This window comes from Gallus gallus, chromosome 6 (assembly GCF_016699485.2).
Source record: "Gallus gallus isolate bGalGal1 chromosome 6, bGalGal1.mat.broiler.GRCg7b, whole genome shotgun sequence".
NCBI classification, from domain to species: Eukaryota; Metazoa; Chordata; class Aves; order Galliformes; family Phasianidae; genus Gallus; species Gallus gallus.
In genome coordinates this window covers 18,546,957-18,571,433 of record NC_052537.1, presented here as the reverse complement: position 1 = coordinate 18,571,433, position 24,477 = coordinate 18,546,957, and the positions used below count along the sequence as shown (strand labels likewise).

General features: G+C 40.8%; 1 protein-coding gene and 1 long non-coding RNA gene across 14 annotated transcripts in view; one reads left to right on the top strand and one right to left on the bottom strand.

Moving 5' to 3' along the window:
• The window catches only part of FAM21C (family with sequence similarity 21 member C), a 32,725-nt gene extending 9,504 nt beyond the window's left edge, over positions 1 to 23,221 (top strand). For 3 of the 13 annotated variants that reach the window (XM_046942891.1, XM_046942882.1, XM_046942893.1), the window contains 19 exons: positions 1,806 to 1,875; positions 2,658 to 2,714; positions 3,296 to 3,457; positions 4,067 to 4,200; positions 5,671 to 5,763; positions 6,247 to 6,351; positions 7,488 to 7,604; positions 8,424 to 8,587; positions 9,026 to 9,128; positions 10,057 to 10,236; positions 11,141 to 11,314; positions 13,302 to 13,430; positions 13,639 to 13,734; positions 15,364 to 15,483; positions 17,147 to 17,209; positions 17,902 to 18,114; positions 18,435 to 19,034; positions 19,645 to 19,819; positions 22,734 to 23,221. In XM_046942891.1, coding sequence (XP_046798847.1) covers positions 1,806 to 1,875; positions 2,658 to 2,714; positions 3,296 to 3,457; positions 4,067 to 4,200; positions 5,671 to 5,763; positions 6,247 to 6,351; positions 7,488 to 7,604; positions 8,424 to 8,587; positions 9,026 to 9,128; positions 10,057 to 10,236; positions 11,141 to 11,314; positions 13,302 to 13,430; positions 13,639 to 13,734; positions 15,364 to 15,483; positions 17,147 to 17,209; positions 17,902 to 18,114; positions 18,435 to 19,034; positions 19,645 to 19,819; positions 22,734 to 22,870 — 2,892 coding nt within the window. In that variant the 3' untranslated portion in view covers positions 22,871 to 23,221. The remainder of the gene's footprint in view (positions 1 to 1,805; positions 1,876 to 2,657; positions 2,715 to 3,295; positions 3,458 to 4,066; positions 4,201 to 5,670; positions 5,764 to 6,246; positions 6,352 to 7,487; positions 7,605 to 8,423; positions 8,588 to 9,025; positions 9,129 to 10,056; positions 10,237 to 11,140; positions 11,315 to 13,301; positions 13,431 to 13,638; positions 13,735 to 15,363; positions 15,484 to 17,146; positions 17,210 to 17,901; positions 18,115 to 18,434; positions 19,035 to 19,644; positions 19,820 to 22,733) is intronic. The other 10 variants (XM_046942887.1, XM_046942886.1, XM_046942885.1 and 7 more) reach the window with 8 other exon arrangements.
• On the bottom strand, positions 249 to 24,468 carry LOC124418054. The gene is made up of 4 exons (XR_006939593.1): positions 24,407 to 24,468; positions 21,204 to 21,259; positions 410 to 556; positions 249 to 304 (listed from the first exon to the last, which is right to left on the bottom strand). It is a non-coding gene; the product is annotated as an uncharacterized LOC124418054 (long non-coding RNA).
• Between the last annotated feature and the right edge of the window lie 9 nt (positions 24,469 to 24,477).

Genomic DNA, 24,477 nt, shown 5'->3' with positions numbered 1-24,477 from the left:
CCTTCCTTTCTGCAGTAGTGCTGGTAGAAATGCAAGCATGGTTCTGGCACTACATTAGAGAGGTTTTGATTCCAGCTGTGTACTCAATGCCTCACTTCTATCTGTGAAGATAAACTAAATATTATACTGTTTGTTCATTTTAAAAAAGATTTCTATTAAAAATGAATGAGGTTTAAGGGTCTGATAGAAAAGGTGTGTAAAAAAGATGATTACCTCTGATTTTTATCACGCAGTTGATACTGGAAGAAGTCCAGAGCAGTAGCCAACCCATTGCCTTTGCAGAGTGTAGTGTTCCTAGTTATAACTAGAGAAACAACAGTCACATTGAAGCGTGCCTTCATGGAAGGCAAGTTAGCTGTTGAGCTGGAAATTGGAAGGAGGCCTCTTGTAGAGCTGGCCTTGCACTTACCATGCCAATCTGCTGGATTGCATCCAACGAGCATCAGACAAGGGCATTGTGTGAAAGGAAGAAAATGGTTGTGTGGTGCTTTCCACTCTGATGTGGCTTCTATTGAAAAAAACACTAATAGGCGTTTTATTCCAGTGGCAATAACAGCTTTAAAAAAAAACAACAGTTAGTCTGATATTGCAGGCCAGCTTTGTGTCAGTGCAAATTCAGATGAAGCTATCGTTTAAGCACTCTTACTTATTGCCAAGATTACTTTCCTCATCCTGCTAGATACCAGCCAGGCAGATGTGTCTGAGTGTTGCCTGCCTGCATGTACTTATTCTTTCTTTTCTGTTACCTGAAAAATAATGATCTAGAAAGGGTAACTTATTTTCATTTACCTTGTACAACGGAAGAGGCCTCACTGTACCAGATGGCAGCCACAGTAGGTCAACAGGCAGATAGTAATTGATAGATGTGCCATAACTCAGTGACATACCTGCCCCCCCCCCTCTCCCCCTTACCTTTTTCTGACGATTTTTGCCCTCTTTCCGCAAAGTGTTATACAAAGTTTTGAATATACAGGGAGGCAATTTGTAACTTTGAAAGCCTCTATCTTTCAGGAGTGGTCATTAATAACAAGATGTTGTGGATTCCTGGGAATCTAGGCTGTGATTCTCAGTGTGGAGTTCAGCTGTGTGATCAGCATAGGGCAACTGCAGTCTGAATGTGGGGAGTGTTTTCTTCTGCGCATGAATGTACTAAAAATAGTTTTGATTCAGTTTAGCTGCTGCTCTGTGTGCTGTAAGAGTTTGCTGCCTTTGGATGGGGAGAAAAAGGGAAGGAGCTGTTAATCTGTGCTGTTCCTCAAGGACTCTCATGGGAGTGTCTTGTAATACTTTTGAGCTATAATGTGTCTCTCTGCCCCCATAATAGTGTTTTGGAGTCTCCTTAGCAACAAAATAAATTATTCATCTTAGACGTGTGAAATTCAGGTTTTTTTTTTTTTAATGTCTGTCCACTCCTGAATTCTGTCTTTGAACCTTTCTGTTTAAAGTTTCAATAGGAAAGCTTGGAGGGAAGTACCAAGGGCCTAAACAGCTGTAGTCTAACTAGTGTAAGAAAGTGTGCAAATAAAAGCTCATTCCTTCTTTGCAGTAAGCAGACTGATGATCACAGTGAGTTACAGTGTAAATTAAATTCTAGAAGACAGAAAACTGCTATATTGAACATATGCCCTCACATGAACTCAGTCTGTATGTGCAGACATACATTTGAAAAGGGAGAGGTGGTTACCTCCTCTGTCTTGGCTTAGAATTGGATATTCTATGTGGAAGATTTGGCAACTGTCTTTTCCTACAAAAGACAAATTCACTACTTTACCCCCGTACTCCTTTGCATTTTTGTCTACTACCAGGGTGATCTTTTTGCTGAAGCACTGAGAGAAGATTCAAAAGAGCAAGAGGAGCAAGTTCCTATCAGCACAGGTAAGAATCTGCTTTGTCTCTCTACTTCTGTCTGTGCTGTAATTTATCACAGCCAACAGCTGGAACATAATTTTTCCAACTAGGAATTCTAAAGTAGCAATTGTTTTCAAATCTCTTACCATCTTCAATCTTAATAGAGAACGGTTATATTTTCCTTGAATTTTATATGTTCACTATGATCGCTTACACGCACCTGTACTCATGAAGCTGACAAGATATACTTACTGATGTTGGCAGAGCTGACTACATACACTGGGTTTCTGTTGCAGAGGAATACTTTGTGTGATCTGGTCTTGGATTTTGTTGGGGTCAAGATTGTTCCTCACAGTTGGAATGTTTACGTTTCACTTTTGTTGTATATCCAGACTTTTAAGGAATCTGAGGAGCACTCGTACTGCAGCAGTTTTTATTGAAACATTGTACTTATTGAATTTTCAGATGTGGGCTTAGAGACTGAGCCCTTTTTGGTTGTATTGTATCAAAGTAGTTTGAAATGTGTGAATGTGAACCTTTGTAAATAACACTACGTGTGGATACATTCTGCATTTGTAAGCTTCAAATTCATTGGCAAGTTTTAATGGATTATAATAAGCTAGACTGTTCTTACATGCATCTGCAAAAAGGCAGAAGTTCAAAGAGAACATCTTAAAGACTTCTGGGCTGTTGAGCAAAATGTGTAGCTCGGAAGACCTCTTGGGTTCCTATTGCTACGGTAGAGCTCTAAAGGCCTTGATAGTGTAAAGTGAGTGCATCCAATTGTATTGTACTTCCTGTGATTTCAGCAATCTCTACAAAATCCTTAAAGAAAGTTCCTGCAGGTGCAGTGTCTCTGTTCCCAGGTATGAATCGTTCAATAGCAAATTGCTTCACGCACAAAGTGTTCTTTTCTTTAAATCACACTGAGGAGCTTTTAAAGAAGAAAGCTATGAAAGCTCAGCAGCACTGCACTGCTTGATCATATGCTTCATGACAAACACAGGCGCTTCTACCATGCTAAGCCTAACTTGCAGCATGCTTTATGTTTAATCAGGGTTCTACAGGAGTTCTGAAGGTAGGTGCCAATGATGGGAGATAAATGATAGCAGCTGTCAGCTTTGAGAGTTATGCTAGTTTACTCCAAAGGATACGTATGACTTTAAATACTAATATACTGTTTATGTCTGCAGTGTGCTCGATCACACCTTCGACTCATACTCTGAGAGGCAAATGCATTTTCATCTTTTAGTTTTGATCATGTTTTCTTATGTCAGCAGAAGCTTGTGCTTTTGATGAGACATTGTTGCAGGAATGCTTTAAGTATTGCTGTAATGGAAACTGTGTGTCTGGTTCCGCTTTCACAGGAGTAACGTTTTTTCAGTAGTTTTTCAGTAACTCTGGCTATGGTAACTGTGTGGATCCCTTTCCTCCATCTGACCTGCAGGAGGGAGCGATGTCTTCAGTTCTTCTGTAATTGTGGAAAAAGACAAGAAACCTTCAGCACAGAGCACAGAAAAAGCTCCTAAGCAGCCTGGAAAAGTTGTTCTTTTTGATGATGATGATGATGACTTCTTCATGGGAACAACTAAAAAGCCTCCAGGTCCAGGTACCTCCTTATGTGTGCAGTGGCAAGTTAAATGTAAAAGATCATTTAAGTTCAAACTGTAGGATCCACTGAGTCTTTCGCTGTTATTTTTGCCTGAGTTTGTATTGGGTTTTTGTTTATTTTGGTCTTTGTTTGTTTTAATATTTATTCCATTAGCAACTCTTTTCCTCAGAATGATAGGGCTGGTTTATTTGTACAGGCTCTCCACTGACCTTTCTCTCCTATGATGTTACTTCCACTTCAAAGGCAGTATGCAGACTTAAAGCAGAAAAATAGTACAGACTTAACTCATGCAGCCTTGAGCACCTCTGCTCGCCACCACCTATTGACAGGCATTAGGCCTTTAGGTGTACCAAGTTAATGTAAAATGCTGTGTTGAGCGATTTAGAAGTAGCCATTCAATGAGACTCTAACTTGATGCTCGTAGGCTACAGTCTGTCACTGATGCTCTATTTCACTTCAAGAGCTTGCCTCATTTTTTTCTCTTAAAAGTCTCTGGTACTGGTCTTTTAAAAGAGAGCACAGTATCTTTAACTGCTGTCTCTTTTTCAGTACTGTCTGTGCTGTTCTCTTCTACTCATTCCATTTTTGTTTTGTCTCTTAATGCAGTCAAATCTGCAGCTGACCTATTTGATGATGACGATGAAGGTGACTTATTCAAGGAGAAACCTGCCATTCCTCCTGTGGCTGCTAGCACAACTAAAGAAGCAGAGAGTGAAAAGGAGACAGCCATAGCAAAAAAGGTAATGGGATATAAATAGGTTGTATGGCTAAGGCATTAGGAAAAAGATATGAGATCTGAGGTCATCTTTCCGTGTAAAACAGTATGAAAGTGCCATATTTTTATGGCAGAACTGGATTCACAGGTTCTTTTGTGACCAGGAGTCCTTAAATGCTTCAGGAGCCCTTAAATGTCTTTTGCTTCTCTAACTTTGGGTTTATTCAAGGCTTTTTGCTTGTGGGAAATGATTAGAGAATCTTTTTAAAGTAGAACTGAATTGGGAGCAAAATGAGAAGTCTTCGCTAGTTTAAACAAACAAAACCTTAGCAAGCAAACAACAACAATGATGAAAGTGTAGGAAATTCATTGCTGGAAAGAAGCCAGCCTGAATTAAGAACCTTCGGTGTTATGGTTCTGTACTGCACTGACTGTTTGCAGTTACACAGGCTTCTGACAGGAGCTTTAGTGGTAACCCATTGCTTGTATATATTTTGGGATAGGGTTGTGGATGTCACATTTCTGCCTAAGCAGATACAAAACTTTGAGCATTCAAAAAACAGCTTTTCAGCTGAGAACTCTTAAGTTATCAAAAGGTTTAAATGCTGTCCTGAAGACACATGCATAAAACTGTGAGACTTTTCTAATGCACACTCCATTTTATTTTTCAGAGCAGTGTCTTGGGGCAAGTGACAATGCTTTTTGTTTCTGTAACACAGAATGTAGGTGTTCATTGTATACATACTGACTCCCTAAGCAGTATATAAACGTAATGAGCTACAGCAACTCTTTTCCCCTCCACACTGAGAAGCATACAGCACTGGGGATGTATAATGCAAATTGTTGTAGGACTCTCCATATTGCCTCTTAAAAAGCACTTGAGCACAAAGCCGAAAGCCAGCTTCTGTTTCTGATGCAATGCAAAAACAGGAGAGGTAATGGGAGAACCTCCAGTACCATCGTTCAGACCTCATAGTAGTTTTCTTTCCTGGGGGAGAGAATGTGAACTGATTCAGCAGCACCACTCTTGCTCTATCAGGAAGTGAAGGCTATTTTATACTCTAGGCTTCCTGATGGTAGTGTTTGGGTCTGGAATCGTTCTGACACTAATGGCAATATAGCTGGTGGCAGGTCTGGGCCATGCTGTGCTAATAAAGGAAATTATGGCTGGCACAAACTGTGCTTTTTTCTTTTTCTTTTTTTTTTTTAAAGTGTGGCTTAAAGATCATTTTCCTTTGACTCAAAATGAGGCCTGGTATGCGTTGCTGTACACATTTTCTGCTGAGAAGGAAGGTGGTGGGAGAGGAGAACTTTGCACAGCTCTGACTACATAAGAGTTGCTCACACAGCAGATGGGACTTGAGCTCATGGATGGCAAGCATGTGTCCTGTTCTTTTGACTGCTGTCAGCAGCATGCCCCTTAGAACGGTCGTAGGGTGCCTGCCATTACTGACTTTAAATCCATGCTGATGCAGTGGTTTTCTTTGTCCTTAAGAGTCAGCCATCTTCAGGTGATGACTTCAAGCCTTCATCTGAAACACCTCAAAGGAAACAGAGGGGCCTCTTCTCAGATGAGGAGGATTCTGAAGTGAGTACCTCTGAAATAAGTTACTGCAAAAATCTTTGGAATCTGATTTACTCTGACTTTATTCCACTTATCTGTACAGTTGTGAACTCTGATACTGTGTGTCTGCTCCTGGCCTTTCTGAAAACTTTCTCAAAGGGTGAGATCTTTGATTACTTCTTCCCCAGTGCTAGAAGCCTGAACTTGTGTGGTACACACAGGCATTAATTAAAAGTCTAAAGGGAAGGAAAGATCAGCAAATTAAGAACAAGAATTACAAAGGACTGAATGTGTTTAGACTTGTCCTTGATTTCCTGTAGTAATTAATATGCAAAGCTGAGAGAAGTCACCATGAGTTTTTAGGTACTTGGTGTATCTGAAAGACAATCTATCCTGACTTTATAGACACACTGCATTTTTTCTTAAAGGAAAAACATGGATCTCCCATTTAGAGTTCTTAGGCATATAGTATTGCTTTGCATAGTGATATTTCTCTGGTTTGTGCAGGATTTGTTTTCATCAAGTAAAACTGTGACATCAAAAGCTACATCTCTCCCCACCAGCAAGTCCACGACGAAAGCTCCGCTCTCTTTGTTTGATGATGATGAAGAGGTAAGTACCACTTCCTGATTCTACCTGTTCATAGGAACAGCCTGCTGCAGGAAATGTTCAGATGTTTAAAAATCTGAACTCATAAATGGAGCACTAAATTTAGAGCACCGAATTGGTCTTCTTACACACTATAACAGTCCTGAGTGTGCAAACAGTATCATGGAGGAGATTTGACGAGGTACTCTTATGAGCTCTTGATATCTTTTTAGTATTTTTAGCTAGTGCATTCATCTCTGAACCTAAATGCTAAGGACGTTGTCCCTCTCATACAGCTAAAGAACACTGAGATACAGAACTGATATGAGCTTGGAAAGGCTGCTTTATCCTGGCCTCTGCTGTCTAGCTGTGAGTGAGTTGTTGTTGTTTCTGCTGTGCCACAGCTGACAAATATCTTTTTTTTCCTTGCTTTTCTGCATGTGAAATCGACAACTGCTAGTGCAGAAGTTGAGAGCAGAGCACAGTTTGTGCAAGAAACTTTACAAGATTAGTGTCTGCTTTTCTTATCTATTGCACCTTCTTCTTCCTCCTGCATATGCTCCATTGAGCTTTCAACTTTGTGTCTGTAGCCTTCATGGTGAGTTAAATTACCCCATAGTTCTAGCGTGAGACTGACAGGAGGCCTGTTCAGAGCTGGAAGACCGAGAATTTTTGCAAACTGAGGATAATGGTCTCTTGTTCAGGAAGAGGCTCACTCCATTTCTGGATGGGGGCTGTGCACAGTGGTAACTGGTAGGATTGCGAAACATTCTGTAATGTGGTAAAATCTCTGGATTTTAGCATAGTCCAGGAAGGTTGTGTTATGAAGTTCAAGTGCATAAATGTAGAAACTGTGCCCCATTGCTTTAGCTGTTGTGCTGCAGAATTGCTGTATGGGAGATTTTGGAGAATCTGGATGCCTAGATCAGGCTGTATGCTTACAAGTTTCTGATCTGTCCAATGCTGTGTGCTTTAAATTCCCCGTACCACAGTGTTGTATCACACTTGAGAATATCTTCAAAAAGGGTTCACAAAATTGCTTCTTTCTTATCTGAGAAACGGGGCAATGGTGTCTTGCATGCTGATGACTTCTCAGCAAGCCTACCATTGTGAATTTGTATTTTCATTTTATTGTTTTGGGGTTTGTTTATTGCTTTTAGGATCTCTTTGGTGTGGTACCTGCCAAGAAGCAACAGGAAAAGCTCCAAGAAGAGAAAGCAAAACAGTCAGAGCCACACAAGAAAGCCTCCAGCTTATTGTTCAGCAGCGATGAAGAGGTACGGAAAAGCAAGACTTGATTGAAATGGGTTACAGGGTTTTTCTACTGGCCAAAACATAAAACTGTGCAGACAGGAACTACAGTCAAACTGCTGTGTCCTCTTGCCATGCCTGCCTTATTCCTGTGACTTGTTTGCTGCTGAGGAAGCTTACTCTTGGCTTAGATTAACTCAGGATCTTGGCAACAGAAATTATGTGGAAAGGAATCAATATTTTCAGGGTAGTATTTAGGTTGATAACAAATGGAGGACACTGCTGCCAACAAACCTGACTTAAAAATACTGAGTGAAAAAAATACATTTATTTCCATCTACTTTATTTTTTTCTGAGGAAAGTTTAAAGTTCCAGATAGATATGTTGTTTGGAGTTCTTTTTTGTTTGCTTGATTTTCTTGTTTGTTTTGTTTTTGGGTTTTCTTGGAAGCCCAGAGATGGATAAAATGAAATGCAAGGATGAAACTTCCTAGGGACTGGCATTCTATTAGAGATAGGTGAGGTGTCATCCTACACGTTAATGGAAACTCAGAGGCACTAAGTAACTAAAAGCTTGTCTGGGAGGTTTATGCTGACCTTAGTTCTTAAGAGCAGCTGTAATGAGAAAGTGGATGTACATTATTCAGCTGGCAAATGTATGCTGAAAGGTGACCAGGCGCTCTGTGAAGCCTGATCAATGTCAGATTACATTGGCTAACACAATAATGCAGGTATTTAAAAAAAAAAAAAAAAAAAAAAAAAAAAAAAAGCCAGTATGGAGATGCATGGACATGACAGGGGCTTTGGCCAAGACAAAAGAAACTTAAGGAGTTCCTTATTTTTAAGGAACACTGGAATGTCTCCAAGCCACTTAAACTTCCTTCAGAAGATAACCGTAAAGAGGACCCTGCAAAACCATCTAGCACCATCAGTCAGGCTAAAGCTGTGAAGAAGACGAGCCTATTTGAGGAAGATGATGAGGAGGATTTATTTGCAATCACTAAAGAGAGGTGAAAATACTTTGGGGGGAATCTTCTTCAGAACAGTCCAGCTCTGTCCTAAAAACATGAAGAGGTGGACTCATTGTGGTTGTTGTCTCTTAATACTGCTGAGGACAAAGCAGAGATGTGTGAGCGGGGTGTGTTGGGCTTGGCTGGGCTTTTTTATCTTTTTTTTTTTTTTTGTCTGTGATGGATTGTATTCCTCCACCAAATTGGGTTCTTCATTTCTCTGCTTCTAATACCTTTTCTGACCTTTTTCATCTTCACTTCTGTAGAAAGGTATGTAGATGAGAGAGGGATAGTAGAATTGTTTAGATAGTGAGGAACCCAAGCCTTTTATCTGGGATCACACATTGTGAATGAAGTTATTCTTCTTAAAGAGATGCAGAATATGGGCCTTAAAACTTTTGCATTGATCTTCCACTTTTATTCTTTTCCTCACTGCAGCCAAAGAAAGCCACAGAGGATATCACTGCTGTTTGAAGATGATGCTGTTACTGGAGAATCACTCTTCAGTTCCCAATCAACGCCTCCTTCAGCTGCTTCAGTGGTATTTTCCCTCTCTTTTAAAAATAATGCAGAACACTTGCACAGTGTTTACATACGTTATCCTCCTTGTTAGGTAATGTAAGCCCAACTTGTTTTAGACAATAGTAGTTCTAGCAAACTTGAAATGGGATCAGACAGAATTCTTACATGTAAAACTTTTTATTACTAGCAGGCTAAGAGAGATTTCAAAGTTATCATCATCAACATCATCACTAAACTCGTTTGGTTTATGCTAAAAGCCCTTTTTGGGAATGTTTTAAGATCTCTCGAACCATGAAGTACCACTAACAAGAACAGACAGTTTACTGGTGACTGTGAAACTGGAATTTCATCTGTTGTGGTATCTCAGCTCTGGCTGGCTGGCCTTCAGTGGAGTACTCTCATGCTATCCTCTGTCTCATGAGCTCAACCTACAGTGTGCTGCCTGTCTGGTTGTGCTTTGGAGCTGAAAGTAAGAGCTGCAGAAGTTTAATGCAGCAGTATCAGTAGGACTTGCTGCATGTGTGACCCTACTCCCCAGTCTTGCCTTTCTGGTTACCAAGAGTTGCCACAAACATATTTCATGGCCTTACCTTTTTCCAATTAGGTTAAGCGCAGACTATGGGAGTGTAAAAAGAAGCAAGCAAGCTAGTCTGGCTGTTGGCAGTCTTGGGAGCCACAGCAGTAATTTAACAGGATTCCTACAGCATCTGCTTTAAGTTTGGGACAGCTTCCTGGCACTCTTTATTCAGTCTTAAGAGCCTGTAATTCTAAAAATCAGAAGTCACAAACCAGAATGTCCCATGCAAAAAAAGGAAGCAAACTCAAGCATATTGCTGGTGTCCATGTAGACTCCTGGATAGCAAACTGAGAGTCTGCTGTCCTTCAGCAGTCTGTTGTTCTTACATACCAAGCAATTCTGTGTTAGTGACATTCTCATAATTTTGCAGGAGAAAAAGCCAGCACAAGCACCACCCTTGTTTAACGAAGAGGAAAAAGAGGAAAAGGATGATCGACCACATATGGCAAAGTCTAACCAGGCAGAAGATACGCTGTGGTCTTCAGAAGAGCCTGAAGCAGTTCCTGTACCTAGAGGAACAGACCTTGTAAGGCAGGTGACAAAGGAAAAAGTAAGAGATTTTCTTACATTAATCTGAAACTTGGCAAAGATTCAGTTTAAAAATGTAACAGGGACAGAACTATTTTTTTTAGTTGCCTCTGCTGTTACTTAGGAGATAATAACCTTTAGCAAAATCACTTATTGGTCAAACATACAGCAAACTGATTAAATGGCATTTAAATTAATTAATGAATAATCTTATTGTAGTGGGTGTGTTTTGTAAAGCTCGGTAATTTCATTTTTTGTACATGCTGTCTGATGAATTGTAAATGGTGTTGGTAGCTATAGAGCTCAGGCTCATAGGATTGTGAATTTCTCATGGGCAGTAGTTTACAGAAAGAGATTTGAGTATGTTATTGAAGAAGGTTCAACCGAACTTAACTCCTAGGCGTTCTCCTTCTGAAAGATTGTTGGGGAACTGGCAGCTGATGGGCTTCCAGTGTATTGCTGTGGTGCTTTAAGCCTTCCTGAGCACTCTTAGCGTTCAGGTGGTGCTGCCCACTATGAAGAATCCCAAACGGCATGAACTAGATACCTTGCAGATAATGTCAAAACAACTAAATGCAAAGTTGTGGAGCAAGATGTAACCTGACACATAGATGGGAAAGAAACTGTTTTCAGAAATCTGATAATCAACATCACTATGGTGTGGAGTACAGGAAGACAACTGCATTCATTTCGGAGTTTTAAAATGTTTTCTTAATCTATTGAAATGTACCTTGATAATCTGCATTTTGCTATTCTGTCTGCTTAGTATAATTGAATTGAACTTAATTGTCTGCTGTGATACCAGATTGCACAACTCTGACCACAGCTGGCGTTTAACCAAAGCTTAGTGGGTCTGGGGCAGACTTGAACTAAGTAACAGCTTGATGTGTTTGTCTGCTTATTTATTTCTTTGTTTGTTTGTTTTGGTGGAGCCTTTTGCCGCAACATCTTTGGAGTCAGATCTGTTTGCAGCATCACCACCAGCTCTGGAGAAAGATGCCAGTGTCCAAGCTAGGAAAGCGTTAAGCTTATTTGATGAGGAGGAAGAGGAGAGACTGGAAGATGATGGCATTAAAAATGCACACAAAGGCAATGATGTGGTGAGCCTAGGGAAATTCTTGAACACCGAGAAATAGTACTTCTGCCTCTAAACCAGTCCTATTCTAGGCTAGTTTGTAGAAGGGTTTTGTTTGTTTGTTTTCACACCTCCTTTCTCTGATTCTTCCTGGGTAATCTTTCTCAATTTCTCAATTTCCTAATTCTTGGATGAGAAATAATTCCTACACTTACCATTATCCTGGATCCCTCCGCAAATCTTTCCATCCCACTGACTCAGAAAACATTTTGCCATACGGTACTTTTAAAAAAATCTGTGGAGATATTTTTCTTGGTGCAGTTACTTGATGTCTGCTCTAAAGAACTGATTCCTCTGTTACCCCTCAAGGTTGGGGGTGTTAGAAAGTAGAGGGGTATGGAGTATGAAGCCTCATCCTTCTTTTAATAGTGGTACAATCTGCTTGCTCTGTATAAGCCAGCAGACTTAGTTCTAAGATGACTCTAGCTAAAGCTATGTTTAATTCTGTTTTCCAAGCATGTGTTCACTTTTTAACAAAAAGCTTCTAGTTGCCATATTCTTGCTGTCTGGCTTTCCTGATATAGCCTGCTGCATCAAGATGTGGGCTTTGAATCTTCGGCAGCAATATCCTTGAATTTATGGCAATGTTCATATTTCTACTTGATGCAACTATACAATATGAGTTCAATAAACTTGAAATCATATCTAAAAGTACTTAGTGTATACTAGAGTATACCGTGAATTTTTGTCATCTTATTCTAACCCCATAAAATAAATTTTCAGCCCAAAAGACTATACACACTCTATTTGTAAGCCCCAGGAGCTGAATGAAACAAACGTCTTAGACAAAATTCCCTGTTGATTGCTGCCTCTGAGTTAGTTGAACTTACCTGTTATGAACATGTGTTTTTTGGTTTTTTGGGGGAGAGGGAGTATGGGGTAGCAGCTGGGAAAATCTAAGCCCTTTTAAAGTTTTCCTAGGAAGCAATCAGAACATAGCATTAGTGGAGTGATTACAGTGCTGAAATGCATAATCATGCAAAAATCACAATAAATGGTTTAGGAACCTAATGTTTTTGACAGGGAAATCTGAAAGGTGCTACTATCTTGAGTGTGTAGCGTATGCAGCATCCATGCCTAAAACTAGGTAGACATCAGATCTTTGTGTATTTGTGCATACAGAGCTGTTATAGTGCTCCAAATATTTGACCCAGCTTTTGATGTAAAGCTAATGCAGGTGAATGAAGAGGTATGAAGGCAGTATAAAAAAAAAAAGTGTAAAAAGAAGAGTGGACCAGAAAATGGTGTGCTGGAAGCTAGTGTTAGAATGCAGATGCAGTCTGGTGTGCCAGATTGTGGAGGGCTGATGAGATAACATGTTTGACTGTTAACCTTCCCTGCCACTCAGCAGCTGAGTGAAAGTAAGTGTGTTTGCCAAAGGCAAACGTTCTATTCTTCACTATGGGAGTGCTTTTGCTTTAAAGGGAGGAGAATGAGCACTCTGTCAACAATAACAGCTTTAAAGAGCTTCAACTTTGTTTTTTGTTGGTGGTGTTTTTTTTTTTTTGAGGTAGCTCAGGAAGATAACTAACCAGATTCTCTTTTCACTTCTGTCATGCACTCTCATCTGAATAATTCAAAGCATAGAAGTTTCTTCCTAAAATATAAGCCTTTGTATACTCACAATACTATACTGAAGGTCTTTTTTTCTTCCTCATAGTGAAGCATAACAAGCAATAAAAGCTGCCTTTCAAATTGGGAGACCTGAAAGTACATTTTGTTTAATGTCTTCTAATGAAAATGAACTGATAATACAAGTGTTTACGTTGTAGGTTTTGCAAACTGCAAAAATGCTACTGGTAGTTCAAGCTGTATTTTTGTTGCCAGGGCTGTAGAATAGCCTCAGGTGATTTGTAACCTGCCTTATTTACTTGGCAAGTACACCCCCTGAAGCAAGTGTCCTCTGTAAGTAAGATTTTTTTTTTGTCTGAGCCTTTTTCCTCTTCTTTCAGCCTTCTGAGAAGAACATTCGTCCCAAAAGCACTGGTGTCTTTCAAGATGAAGAGCTTCTTTTCAGTCACAAACTTCAGAAGGACAATGATCCGGATGTTGACCTCTTTGCCAGTCCTAAGACGTCAATGGTGAGTCCAACCCCCTTCTCCAAACCTGCTGTTTAAAAACAATCTTTGATGTGTGTAGCCTTCTAGTGTGTCACAGTTGAACACAACTTAAAAGTCCCTGATCTCTAGGGATGGCCAAGAGCTAAAATCAGTTAAGGCATCATGGGCAGAAGATATGCTTTTGGTCTGTGACACTCTTTTTTTTTTTTTTTTTTATCCTTCTCTTCAGTCTGCAAATCGTATCCTGAAACCATCATCTGGAGGAAGTATTTTTGGGGATGATGATGAAGATGATCTCTTCAGTACTGCTAAAACAAACCCTCCGGTATGTGATCCTCTGTTATAAATGGCTTCTGCAGAAGACCATAGAGATAAGTGTATAGAAGGGAGTTCTTCCTCATGTGCTCTGACAGGGCATGAAATTACTTAAAAATCTTTTTGAGGGAATAGAAATGGCTCTTGTGACTCCCAAGACATATGGAACAAACAGGTGCAGCAGACCTCCAAAAGCTGAGTTTTGAGGATTATATTATTTTCCTCCATTGGTACCATTGGGATGGACTTAGATGTTAGAGAACGCACTTGAGCAGAAATCAGAATAGTAGAGTTGCTTTTGTATTATTCAGTGTCTAGCTGGTTTAATGGGTAGTGATACCTTGGAGAAGTTAAAACTTTGGCCTACCTCTCTGCAGTAATGTTCTTACACTCAGCATAGCTTGTGGGTATGGTAGCCCTAAAGCTCTTTATATAGTAGTTCAGATGAACTATGACTTATGTCATTTAAGTCTGTAGATTGGTTTAATTTAAGGTAATAAATGTGTTAATAAAATCACTGGATTGTTATTAGAGGGTGAGCAGCTGCCGTAATGAATTGGACTACATAATAGGTGATTTGTGTTCCGAGTCCTAACATGCATTCTAAGCTTCTGCTCCAAAAGTAGTGCCTCACATTTTATTATGTTGGCCTACAACATCAGCAGTGGGTGTTGGTGGTATGGCAGTGGAGGTTTAACCTTCCCCCCAATATTCCGTTACCTTTTATTGTTGTGCAACAAATGACAGCAGAGGGGCAGTGTGATGAAATAGTGTCTGAAATGCTAAGGTGTATAGTTGAATTTCTCCTTTGGAATTGCACCCATTGACATTCATTAACGTTTGCTGAATGTTTATGGAGACCAAACAGTGGTGTGAGCGGAGTGAGGCAGTGGTGGCATGCTTCAGCAGTGCAAACAGCATCTGTGGGTCACCTCTGCTAGTGCAGACTTTTATGAGCACAGCATGCAGGCTCTCTTGTTCATACCTGGCAAAAATAATGGTGGCTATGTTGAAAAGTAGTGTTTTAGCTGACAATTTGCTCTATCAAATAGTGTTGTTATGCTCTTTGTAACTGTTGTGGTTTCCATGGAAACAACTTTGAGGCATTACTTTCGGAGCAACCTATGCACCTATGGAGCTTAACTAAATTGAAGCCAGCTCTGACTTTTAGTCTGTTTTCAGGTTGATAGCTGGAAGCTAGGCTAGAAAACTGGCGATATTTTCTGGAAACTGTTTATCTGAGGAGCGTGGGAGGGACTGCCTCCGGTCAGTGTATGCAGCTACTCATGAAGCCTGCTTGCTTGAAACCCTGAAAACAGTAGTGTTCCTTAGCTGGTTTATGCTTTTATTTTCCCTGCTGTTCTGTATATGAGAAACGTGTATGCTTTTGGAAGCTTATCCAAACTCACCTTATTTTCCATTGCCCCAGACAACAATGGCTTAGGTAGGTTAAAAGTGTGAAGGAGTGAAAGGCCCTTGTCACTGATGACCAAAAAGCAATGCCTGTGCATTGCAGGCCTAAAATGTGGGCGGTTTTCTTTGGAAATGGAAGTCAGATCTTGAAAAGCTTTGCTTGTTTCTTGCTCTGCAGATCTTGTTTTTTCCAATTCATGTTGATTTGTGCTCTTAATGCTTTCAGAAAATAGCAGAGAAGAAAACAGTCAAGACCAGTTCTGTCCCTTCCTCAGAGAATTGTAATCCTCTAGAAAATGCTTTAAGTGCCAAACAGCATGAAGCTCTGAAGACAGTAACTACAGAGGCAAGTACTGAAAGCTTGTGTCTTGGGCTGCATGCACAGGAAAAGATGCTCTAAATAGGTCTCCTGAAAAGATCAAAACTAATGCCTGGATTCATTGGCTGCGAAGCTGCAGAAATGCAGTAATGTGTGGCCATACTTGCCTCTGCTTATCAACAGATGCACTGTTACTAGCAAGAAGTTTAAATGCTATTGCTAATGTTTTATTCACTGCCAGTGTGCTTACGAGGGCCAAGTGCAAGGCAGTGAAGAACTTCAGGTGCAGTTTGGTCTGATTTGATCACTTGCTCATTCTTTGAAGTGCCAATACCTGCTGGAGTTACTGTGATCTTTAAAGTATAGGTGGGCTTTCTCAGAAAAGAGTTCATGGCACACAGCACAAATCCATGGCAGCTAAGACTCTTTTTGTGGAAGTTTTATGATGAGCAAACAAGACTCCTGATCTTGGAGAACGAAGCACTCCCCTCACGGATGGGGAGTCTGTATCTGAATTATGGTTTGTCTTATCAGAGCTGCTTGTTTGATTTTCAGCTGTAGGCGATGAGCTTCTCATTTGTGGGGTGCTTGAGAATATGGGGTGGGGGGAGGTTGTTTTTTGCCTTCTGGGTGAAGGAGCACATAGTAAGTCTGTAGGACTAGTAGTTAGCTTATCTTCCTGTCTGGTAAAGTACGCCTCAATGCAGAGGGTCACATTTGACTTCATACTTCTGTAGCCAATGAAATTCTGGAATGATATTGGCTTGTGTGAGGTTCAGCCAAATCCCACGTGCATTTAAGTGGTGGATTACTTCAGGCAGCAGGATTCTTTTGTCATGCTATCAAGGCCCCCCAAAACAGTGTCCAAACCCTCAAAGACTGCCCAGTCTCACCAATGGCAGCACAGCCCAGCTCATAAAACCATTGCAGATCAGAGACTTGTGGAAAGCAAGCCCTGGATGAAAACCTTTCATTGGTTTGGCTTATCCCTGAGTCCCAGAGCTGATCGAAGTCTTCAGGCCACACAGCTTTCTTGCTCATTGACCTTGCTGGTCTTATTTCTGGAACCGGTGGCCTGCTTTCTGTAGAGGAATGCTCCCTTATTGAAAGCCTTGCAATTTTGGAACTTTCTTGGCTTCTGTGTGGGTTTCGTTAAGGTATGTGGCCCTACTACAGCAAATGACAAAGAGAAAAGTCAATTATGACACTTACAGAATATACGTTATACATATGCATAATTGTTTTTTTATATATAATTGTATATGTATAATTTATATAATTATGCATGTATGTAATTATGGCAAGACAGCATGACCATAGGATCTAAGGGGAGTGATTAAGCAAGGAGGGAGGGTGGCTGTCATGATTATATTTGACCTGTGTTGCATGTGACCTGGAGAAAGGAGGAAGTTGTAGAGTTATGATGGTAAAACATAACATTGGGTAGAAAAGGATGGCTTTAAAATGTTGTAACAAGGATGGGGTTATGACATGAGGAACAGGACTTAAAAGTCAAATGACTAGTTCTGGTATTAGAATGTTTGCTGGAAACAAGGTATCTCAAGAAGAAGCTGATAAGCAATGAGATGGTTCCTTTCTGTAGATATTTTGAAATTCAGGCTATAGTCTGGTTGAAGATGTTGATATTAACTTCTCCACCTGTTGTTTAATTCAGTGTAATTTTGTGCAGAAATCTACAGGTCCCGTTCCCATTAAAACCAAAGAGCCCTCATCTCGGATTGGAAAGTTACAAGTAATTATTTTACTGGCATTCTGGCTTTCGAAAAGATAAAAAAAAAAAAAGTAATCTTCCTTGCCTCACTGATGGCTCTCCCTGAAGCAAATCTTTTTACTTCCCTACCTTACTATTGCCATTTTTTTTCAGATGACATGTTCTCTATTGTTAATTTTTCTGTATTGCATGTTTAACATCATTTCCCCCTTTACCTTTCAGACCTGACTATGAGCAGTGCTATTTAACTCTATTTGGGGGCAGAGGGTGGGCTGCTTTTTGGCCTACTGTTCTTCTCAGCAATATTTTAAGTATGCTTAGATATTCTTAGTGGTTTTGGGTTTTGGTTACTTCATTCTCTTGATATTAAACATCTAATAACTGTCTATATAACTTTCACTCCAAAGTCAGAACCAGTCTTGTCCTCAGACAGGATACTGGGCTACATAGGTTTTTTGTGTGAGGTACTGTGACCATGCTGTTCTTGACGTTCTTACTCAGTGTAATAGTACTGAGTACTCCAGGGTTTAGTGAGACAGAAAACGTGGGAGATGCAGAAGTGAGTTGAGATGAGAGAGGCCAGGCACTTTTAGGAGTAGAACTTGAATGCTTAACCACACTAGTTCTTGCTGCTTCTCTGGAGCAGTATTAACATGCTATCTTTGTGTGTGTATGTGTTTTTTGTTGTGTTTTTTTTTTTTTCTGTTTTGTAGGCTAACTTAGCTATTAACCCTGCAGCCTTACTTCCTGGTGCAGTGCCTAAGATCTCCAGTGTAAAGTCCCCTTTCCCCATTTTGGACACTCCACTGCACGAGCCCAATGATGTGCAGAGCAGTGAAGCCTTCCCTGCTGCAGGGAACAATGAAGAACTAGGTGTAAGCTTTGATCAGCCTATGCAAGCGGATACCTTGCACAGCGCAAATAAGGTAACCTTGGTATTTAAGGTGAGGGAAAAGGGAATTAAAGATAAACCAGCATCTTCTCATCATTCCTTACTCAGGTTTCACAACTGAATGTTTGCTTAAATGTACTGGTAGCTGCTTATAGCTCTGGTTTAAGTAAATTCAGCAAAACTTGTAGTTAATTTCAGTGTGCTCATATGAAATGAGTAAAACGTTAATTTGCAGTGTTATGAAAGAAAAGTGTTAAAACAAAACATGGGTCCTAATCTGTCTTCCATAAAGTGTAGGGTTACTTTTGTTTCCCTTCAATATAACCCTCCCTCTTTTTTATTCTTTTCCTACAGACCAGAATCAAGGTTACAGGAAAACGAAGGCCTCCAAGCAGAATGGCCCGCCGGCTAGCTGCCCAAGAGTCTGGTGAGAGTGAAGAGGTGGACAGTGCTAAAGAACCACAGTTCTCAGTACTAAAACAGAAATCAGTAGTAGAGAATGTGAAGGAGCTTGTTGTCACTGAAGCAGAGTCCAAAGAACATGGTTTTCTCTCAGGCTCATCACTACCAGCTCATGGCAGCATTCTGACAAACAAACTTCCTCCAGAATCCACGGACCAAGGAGATGATCTGTTTGAATCAGAAGACCTTTTTGCAAGCCGCTCAATATCCAGAACAGCTACACAATCAAAATTGAGGGAGGAACTACCAGACAGCGTGGCCAACGAACCCGTTAAGGGTATGGAGAAAAAGCCTGAACTGTCTGTTCTGGGTAATCAGGACAGCACTGATCTTTTCCAGTCTGTACAGCAAAAATCTTCATCAAAAAACAGCCCTATATCTTTCTTGGAGGAGGAGGAAGATTTTCTTTTCACCAGTCAGAAAACTGGGAAGAAGGAGCTGAAATCTGCTGTTCGGCAAGCTGTTGACTCTGCTGCACAAGATATTTTTGAGGTAATGGCTGAGACTTGCTGGAAGGAGTTGGGAAGGAAAGCCTGCTGCCTCAGCCTTTTTGATCCCCAGGGCCTTATATGCAAATACTTCTACTTAAACACAGGCTGAGTGGAGTCTGCTGTAGGAAGGGGATTGTGCAGAACAGTTAATGAAGTGTCAGTTGTACTCTGCTACTGGGCAACAGAAACCCTTACTTTAGGTGCTCATCTGTTTATTAGCAAGTGTGGATTAAAAGGTGAAGCCTTAACACAGACCAGACAGGGCAATGAATGTGCTGTGACAATATACCTATGATTATTACCTTTTTTAGATTAATTAAGTATTTGGTTCTTTTCTGCTACTTGTTCAGTGCTCAGTAGCTCAGATAGATCCTTCAAAAAAGGAATAAGGTTGGCATTCTGGAGAGGTGACATTCTCTGTATCTCTGTATTTGACCTGTGCACAATCCCTCACTGGGGCACCTCTGGTAGGGGAGAAGGGACCCAAACTTCTCAGGTTTGAGAAGCCCAAGGCTGTCAGTCTTCTAAACACCTTAGGTGCTGTGTACAGGTAATGATTATTCTCTTGAAGCGTGCTGTGTATTGATAATCTCTCTATGTTTTGCTCCAAGGATGATATATTTGCTACTGAGGCAATTAAGCCAATGAACAAAGCAAAAGAGAAAATGCCAGAGAGTAACCTCTTTGATGATAACATCGATATTTTTGCGGATCTCACTGTAAAACCAAAAGAAAAGAAGACCAAGAAAAAGGTGGAACAAAAATCCATATTTGATGATGATATGGGTAAGTGTCTATTGTCTTGCTATTCGTGTCATGTCTCCAGATCTGTTTATTTGAGATGTTTTAGAACCCTTCACTTTCTTGAACTATTAACTGCTCTAAAGTCCGTGAACAAGCAAGATTTTTATCTTGTGTGAGAACTTCCTAGATCTGTAGGAACAGCACAGATTTAAATGCTTTAGGAAAGCGTATAAACCCTTCTGAGAGGAGGAATAGTTTAATTCTTGTAGGGATCTTTTCATCTGTGGGGATTAAAATGTTTCTTGTCTAGAGTAAGAGAATAATCTCATGCTGTTACAGCACTAAGAGATAAGTTCCATGTTTCAATTTGCACAGCTTCTTGTATTCTGTTTTCAGGTGAATCACTGATGATGTGAATAAATCTTTCCCACCCCGGCTGCATTAACTATCTCAGAGCTCTTAAGATCTTAAGATTTTGTTTATATCGGTGTATACCCAGAGCAATTTGGAAGTGCTACACCTGAAAGCAAAGTTGGCTCTGTATAATTGTTGAGGAAAAAAAAAACACAGCATAAAGGAACTTGAAATGATGCAAAGCATGCTGCTTTCTTGTTCTGTTAGAGGAGATATCAGAAGTCATTTGATCTCTCAACTGCATCTGTTGTCAGACTCTACATGTTTATAGCTCTCCTTTGGGATTCACATAATTCTTTTCCTCTAACAAGAAAAAGTCCCTTCTCTGGGTTTGATTCCTGTCAGCCTTCATTCAGTTCAACCTATTCAAAATGAATCTAATTTATCACCATTTTGCTTGTGCTTCTGTTAAGTACTTGGACCTGATGGAGTGACCTGGCTGAAGTCTGTAAAGGGATTAAAACTTGCCATGGAATGAAAAGGTTGAGATTTCAAAGCATTCCCAATTGATATATTAAAAAAAAAAAAAAAAAAAAAAAAACAATGTTAACAGTTTATGATCTTGTGGGAGTACATTTCTCAGCTGTCTAGGGCCACACATGGTCTATTGATTGAACTTGCCTGCTCTGGAGCTTTGTTTTTTGGTGCAGCTGCAGGTATGCAGCTTCTTAGTGCCTAGAGCTGTGGACACTAACTGGAGTGCAGGGAAGACAGCTGATAGTAAGAATGTTCTGCTGGCCTTAGAGCAGTAGAACTGGTACTTCCCTGTTCTGCAGATTAAGATTTGGATTCAGCAATATGGTAACATTTTATCTAGGCTGAATGTAGCAGAAGGAGATCCTTTCTGCTGCAGATAAAACACTTAACTGGCTGCAGTTCCACTGCGTGGAGACCACAAGCTGCTTGCTTTCTTTGTTCTACCACAGTTTTGTATCATTATTTAGTACATTTGTGGTAAGCTTGTGCTGGCAGTATTAGGAAAAATTCTCCTGTAGGTCTTTATCCTTCTCACCTCTTCAGTGACTGTATGGCTGATGACACAAGCATCTTGATGTTGTCTCTGCCCATCTAGAAGAGTAAAAAGAAAATAAAAGTGAACTCTCTTGTGCATTGACAAATGCTGAAAGTCGTGGCCAACACTCTTTCCTTTTTCTATAACAAGCCTGGTTATAAAATATGAGTGATACCTCTACTGCTGATAGCTCTCACGCTACTTCCCAGCTGACTGTGAAGCAAATCCATGTAACAGCTTTTTGCTTTGGAGTGATGCCAGTAGGGGATTACTCTATTTTACTGCTTTTTCAAACTGCTGTTGTGCTGAGATGCTGCCCTGGATTATTTCTGTGTAATCCTTACCATCAGCACAGTAGCAAACGTGCTGGAGGGAAAGAAGCAAGAAGAGAAAGGCAAGTGTCTTGTGACAGGCCACTTCTTGCTTGGCCTCTCACTGCTCAAGGTTAAGATACATATTTAAGACTGGAACACTGATTTTCATACTCTGGACCAGTAAATAACCAATAACCTCTGTGTGGGGTATGTTTCCTAAGTTGGAGTGCAAAACCAACTATGTAAGGGCCTTGTGAATCATGAGGAATCCAGATATCTCTGCCTTGTAAAATAAATTTAAGAATTAAAAAACTCCTTTTCACAGTCTCCAGAAAACCTCATGGCAACACTTCAGTGCTTGTACAATACGAGCTGTCTTCTTCCGCAAGTACAGCCTAAGCACTAGCCACAGCAAGAACTGAAAGTTTGTGGGCTCTGCTGTTGCTATATGGTGTCTGTGTTGGAGGGTTTCCCCTTATCTACTGTTATCCTGGGAAAGAACTCTGTCTCAATAGAATGGCAGATTTTTTCATGTTGCAGTCCTGTTTACTTTTACTCATGGCAGAAATGCTTATGCTGAGGAAGGCAGTGGGAGGTCTTGATTCAGGACTGCAGACAGACTTTTTGAATACTTAGCAGGATGGTGGTCAAAGCAGTCTGCCTCCTGCATCTTAGCTGTGTCCTGTTCTTCAGTGCTGTATACTATGTTTTTGTTGTGGTATAGGTTAAAGACTCTCTGGTATGGCTAGCAGATGGCAAGGCAACCACTAGCAAGTTCTATGGTTTTTCTCTTGTGATTTTCTTTGGCACCAACCTCAACAATTCATGGACTCTCTCAAGTTCTTCAAACGCTAATGCTCTAGATAAGCAGGAGGTTGTCTTCTGGAACTTGCAAGATGAAATTTATTGCAGACATTTACCTTATTAATACTTGTCAAATGCTTTTGGGAGCTTGAATATGTTCTAAAATATACGTATTATTCAGCTTTATGGAGAAGCAAAACTATTCTTGATTTGACGTGCAGCTAGCAGCTCCCACGTATGTCCTTAATAAATCCAACTGGAATTGCAGCAGAGAAGCATTTGTTTATCACAGAATGTCCTTGGCAGTCGCTGTTGTGTGCCGAGGACTTCTCTGTACGGTAATACTTCTGTTTAGCAGTCAATTCCCATTAAAGCTATCTTTCTTTTTTTAATTTTTTTTCCCCATATCTAGATGATATATTCTCTGGCAGCCAGATCAAGATACCCACTCCCAAAAGCACATCTTCCCAGGCAGCCTCAGAAGTGAAATCTGAAAGCAAGGCTCTGAGCACGTTTGATGACCCGCTGAATGCCTTTGGAGGCCAGTAGCCAATGGGAGTGCATCGCAGAGAGGAGGCCTTCCCTGTGCCCTGTCCAGTACTAATACTCCGGATTCCCTAATCCAGTAGACCTGAAATGAGATGGCTGTGGATATTTAAATGACAGATTACCCATTTTAAATGGTTAGTATGCTCTTATGCTGGGTCTAATTGCGCTTAATGATATATATAAGAAGGACAGTAACCTCCTGCTATTTTTTCCATGGTGGTCAGATGAATATAGCCTGTGCAATACCTTCCATGAAGTTATCTATTATACAAAGTATAGTTTGTTTTATTGAACAGATCTATGGAGAGAATCCTTGATATTGTTAAATAGTAAATTGAGTCTGTTAAATGAGATATTTGTATGTCTTGCTTTCCTCTTTACCACTTGTGAAAGATATCTGCATCATGAATAGAAGATAACCAGAACCACTGCCATGCTTTCTCTGGATCAGCCGTCAATCTCCTCAGCGTAATGCTAATGCCAGACTGGGTTCTGTTATCAGGTACAGCTCCTCTTATGTAATCCTGCACTTAAATCTCAGTATAAGGATTGACAGCAGAGACTGGTTATTTCATGTTGGCAGCTAATGCAATCTGTAAAAATAACAATAGTTAAAACTTCTCTGCCAGAGTGTATTACAGAAGATCAACAGAACCCTGGCATTATCTTCTGTTCAAGTTGTAAGCCACCAAATGAGGTTTTTTACCTGCCTGGATTTGCCAAAGGGTTACAAATAGCACATCCCAGACAGTCTATCTGCACTGACCGTGCTTGGTTGCTTCCAAGCCGGCAGGCCTGCATGCAGCCCTTAGTGCAGTGCCTCACAGAGGCTTGGTTCACCTCCTACCACGCTTCTCATGGAGGAACACCCATATGGGCACGCACCATAGGCGGGTCTGGTGCCGACGTGCAGTGAGCAGAAGTAGAATGTGGGAGATGCACACAAATGGTAGCTGCAAGGAAGGTTCCTGCCTGTTATTTATAGGCTGTGCATCTGCTGCTTGTGCCTCATATGTAGGGTTGGAGTGCTTATGAGCTCCTTTCTCATTTGCTGAGAAAGGATTCAGAGACAGGCTGGGGAGGGGGGGAGAAAGGGTGAGTGCTTCTGTTTCATTTCTCCTTCCTTTCACCTTGGTAACTTTGGTTAGTTAGCATTGTACAGTGCTGCTGGTGAGATTTAGATTGGGTGTAAGGAAGAAGGAAGTTTTTTACAGTAAGGAGGGGTGAGGAACAGGTTGCCCGGAGAGGTGGTTGGTGCTCCAACCCTGGAGACATCCAAGGTCATGCTGAACGGGGCTGTGAGCACCCAATGGAGCTGTAGGTGGCCCTGTTTGTTGTAGGGAGTTGGATTAGATGGTCTTAAAGGGGGTCCCTTCCAATTCAAACAGGTCTAAATGAAATAGAATAAAAAAGCTTTTTCTTCTTTAATGTGAAAACTAAGCAGAGGAAAAACCCTCTGTCGCACCTCGCCCCGGGGCATAGCTGCGGGACTACATGTCCCGTGAGCCCCTGCGCCCCCGCCTGTGACGTACACACCGCTGCCGGCGACGGAGAGCCGCATCCGGGTCCTTCCGCGCACGCTCCGCCGCCCCGCGTCTTAACGACCA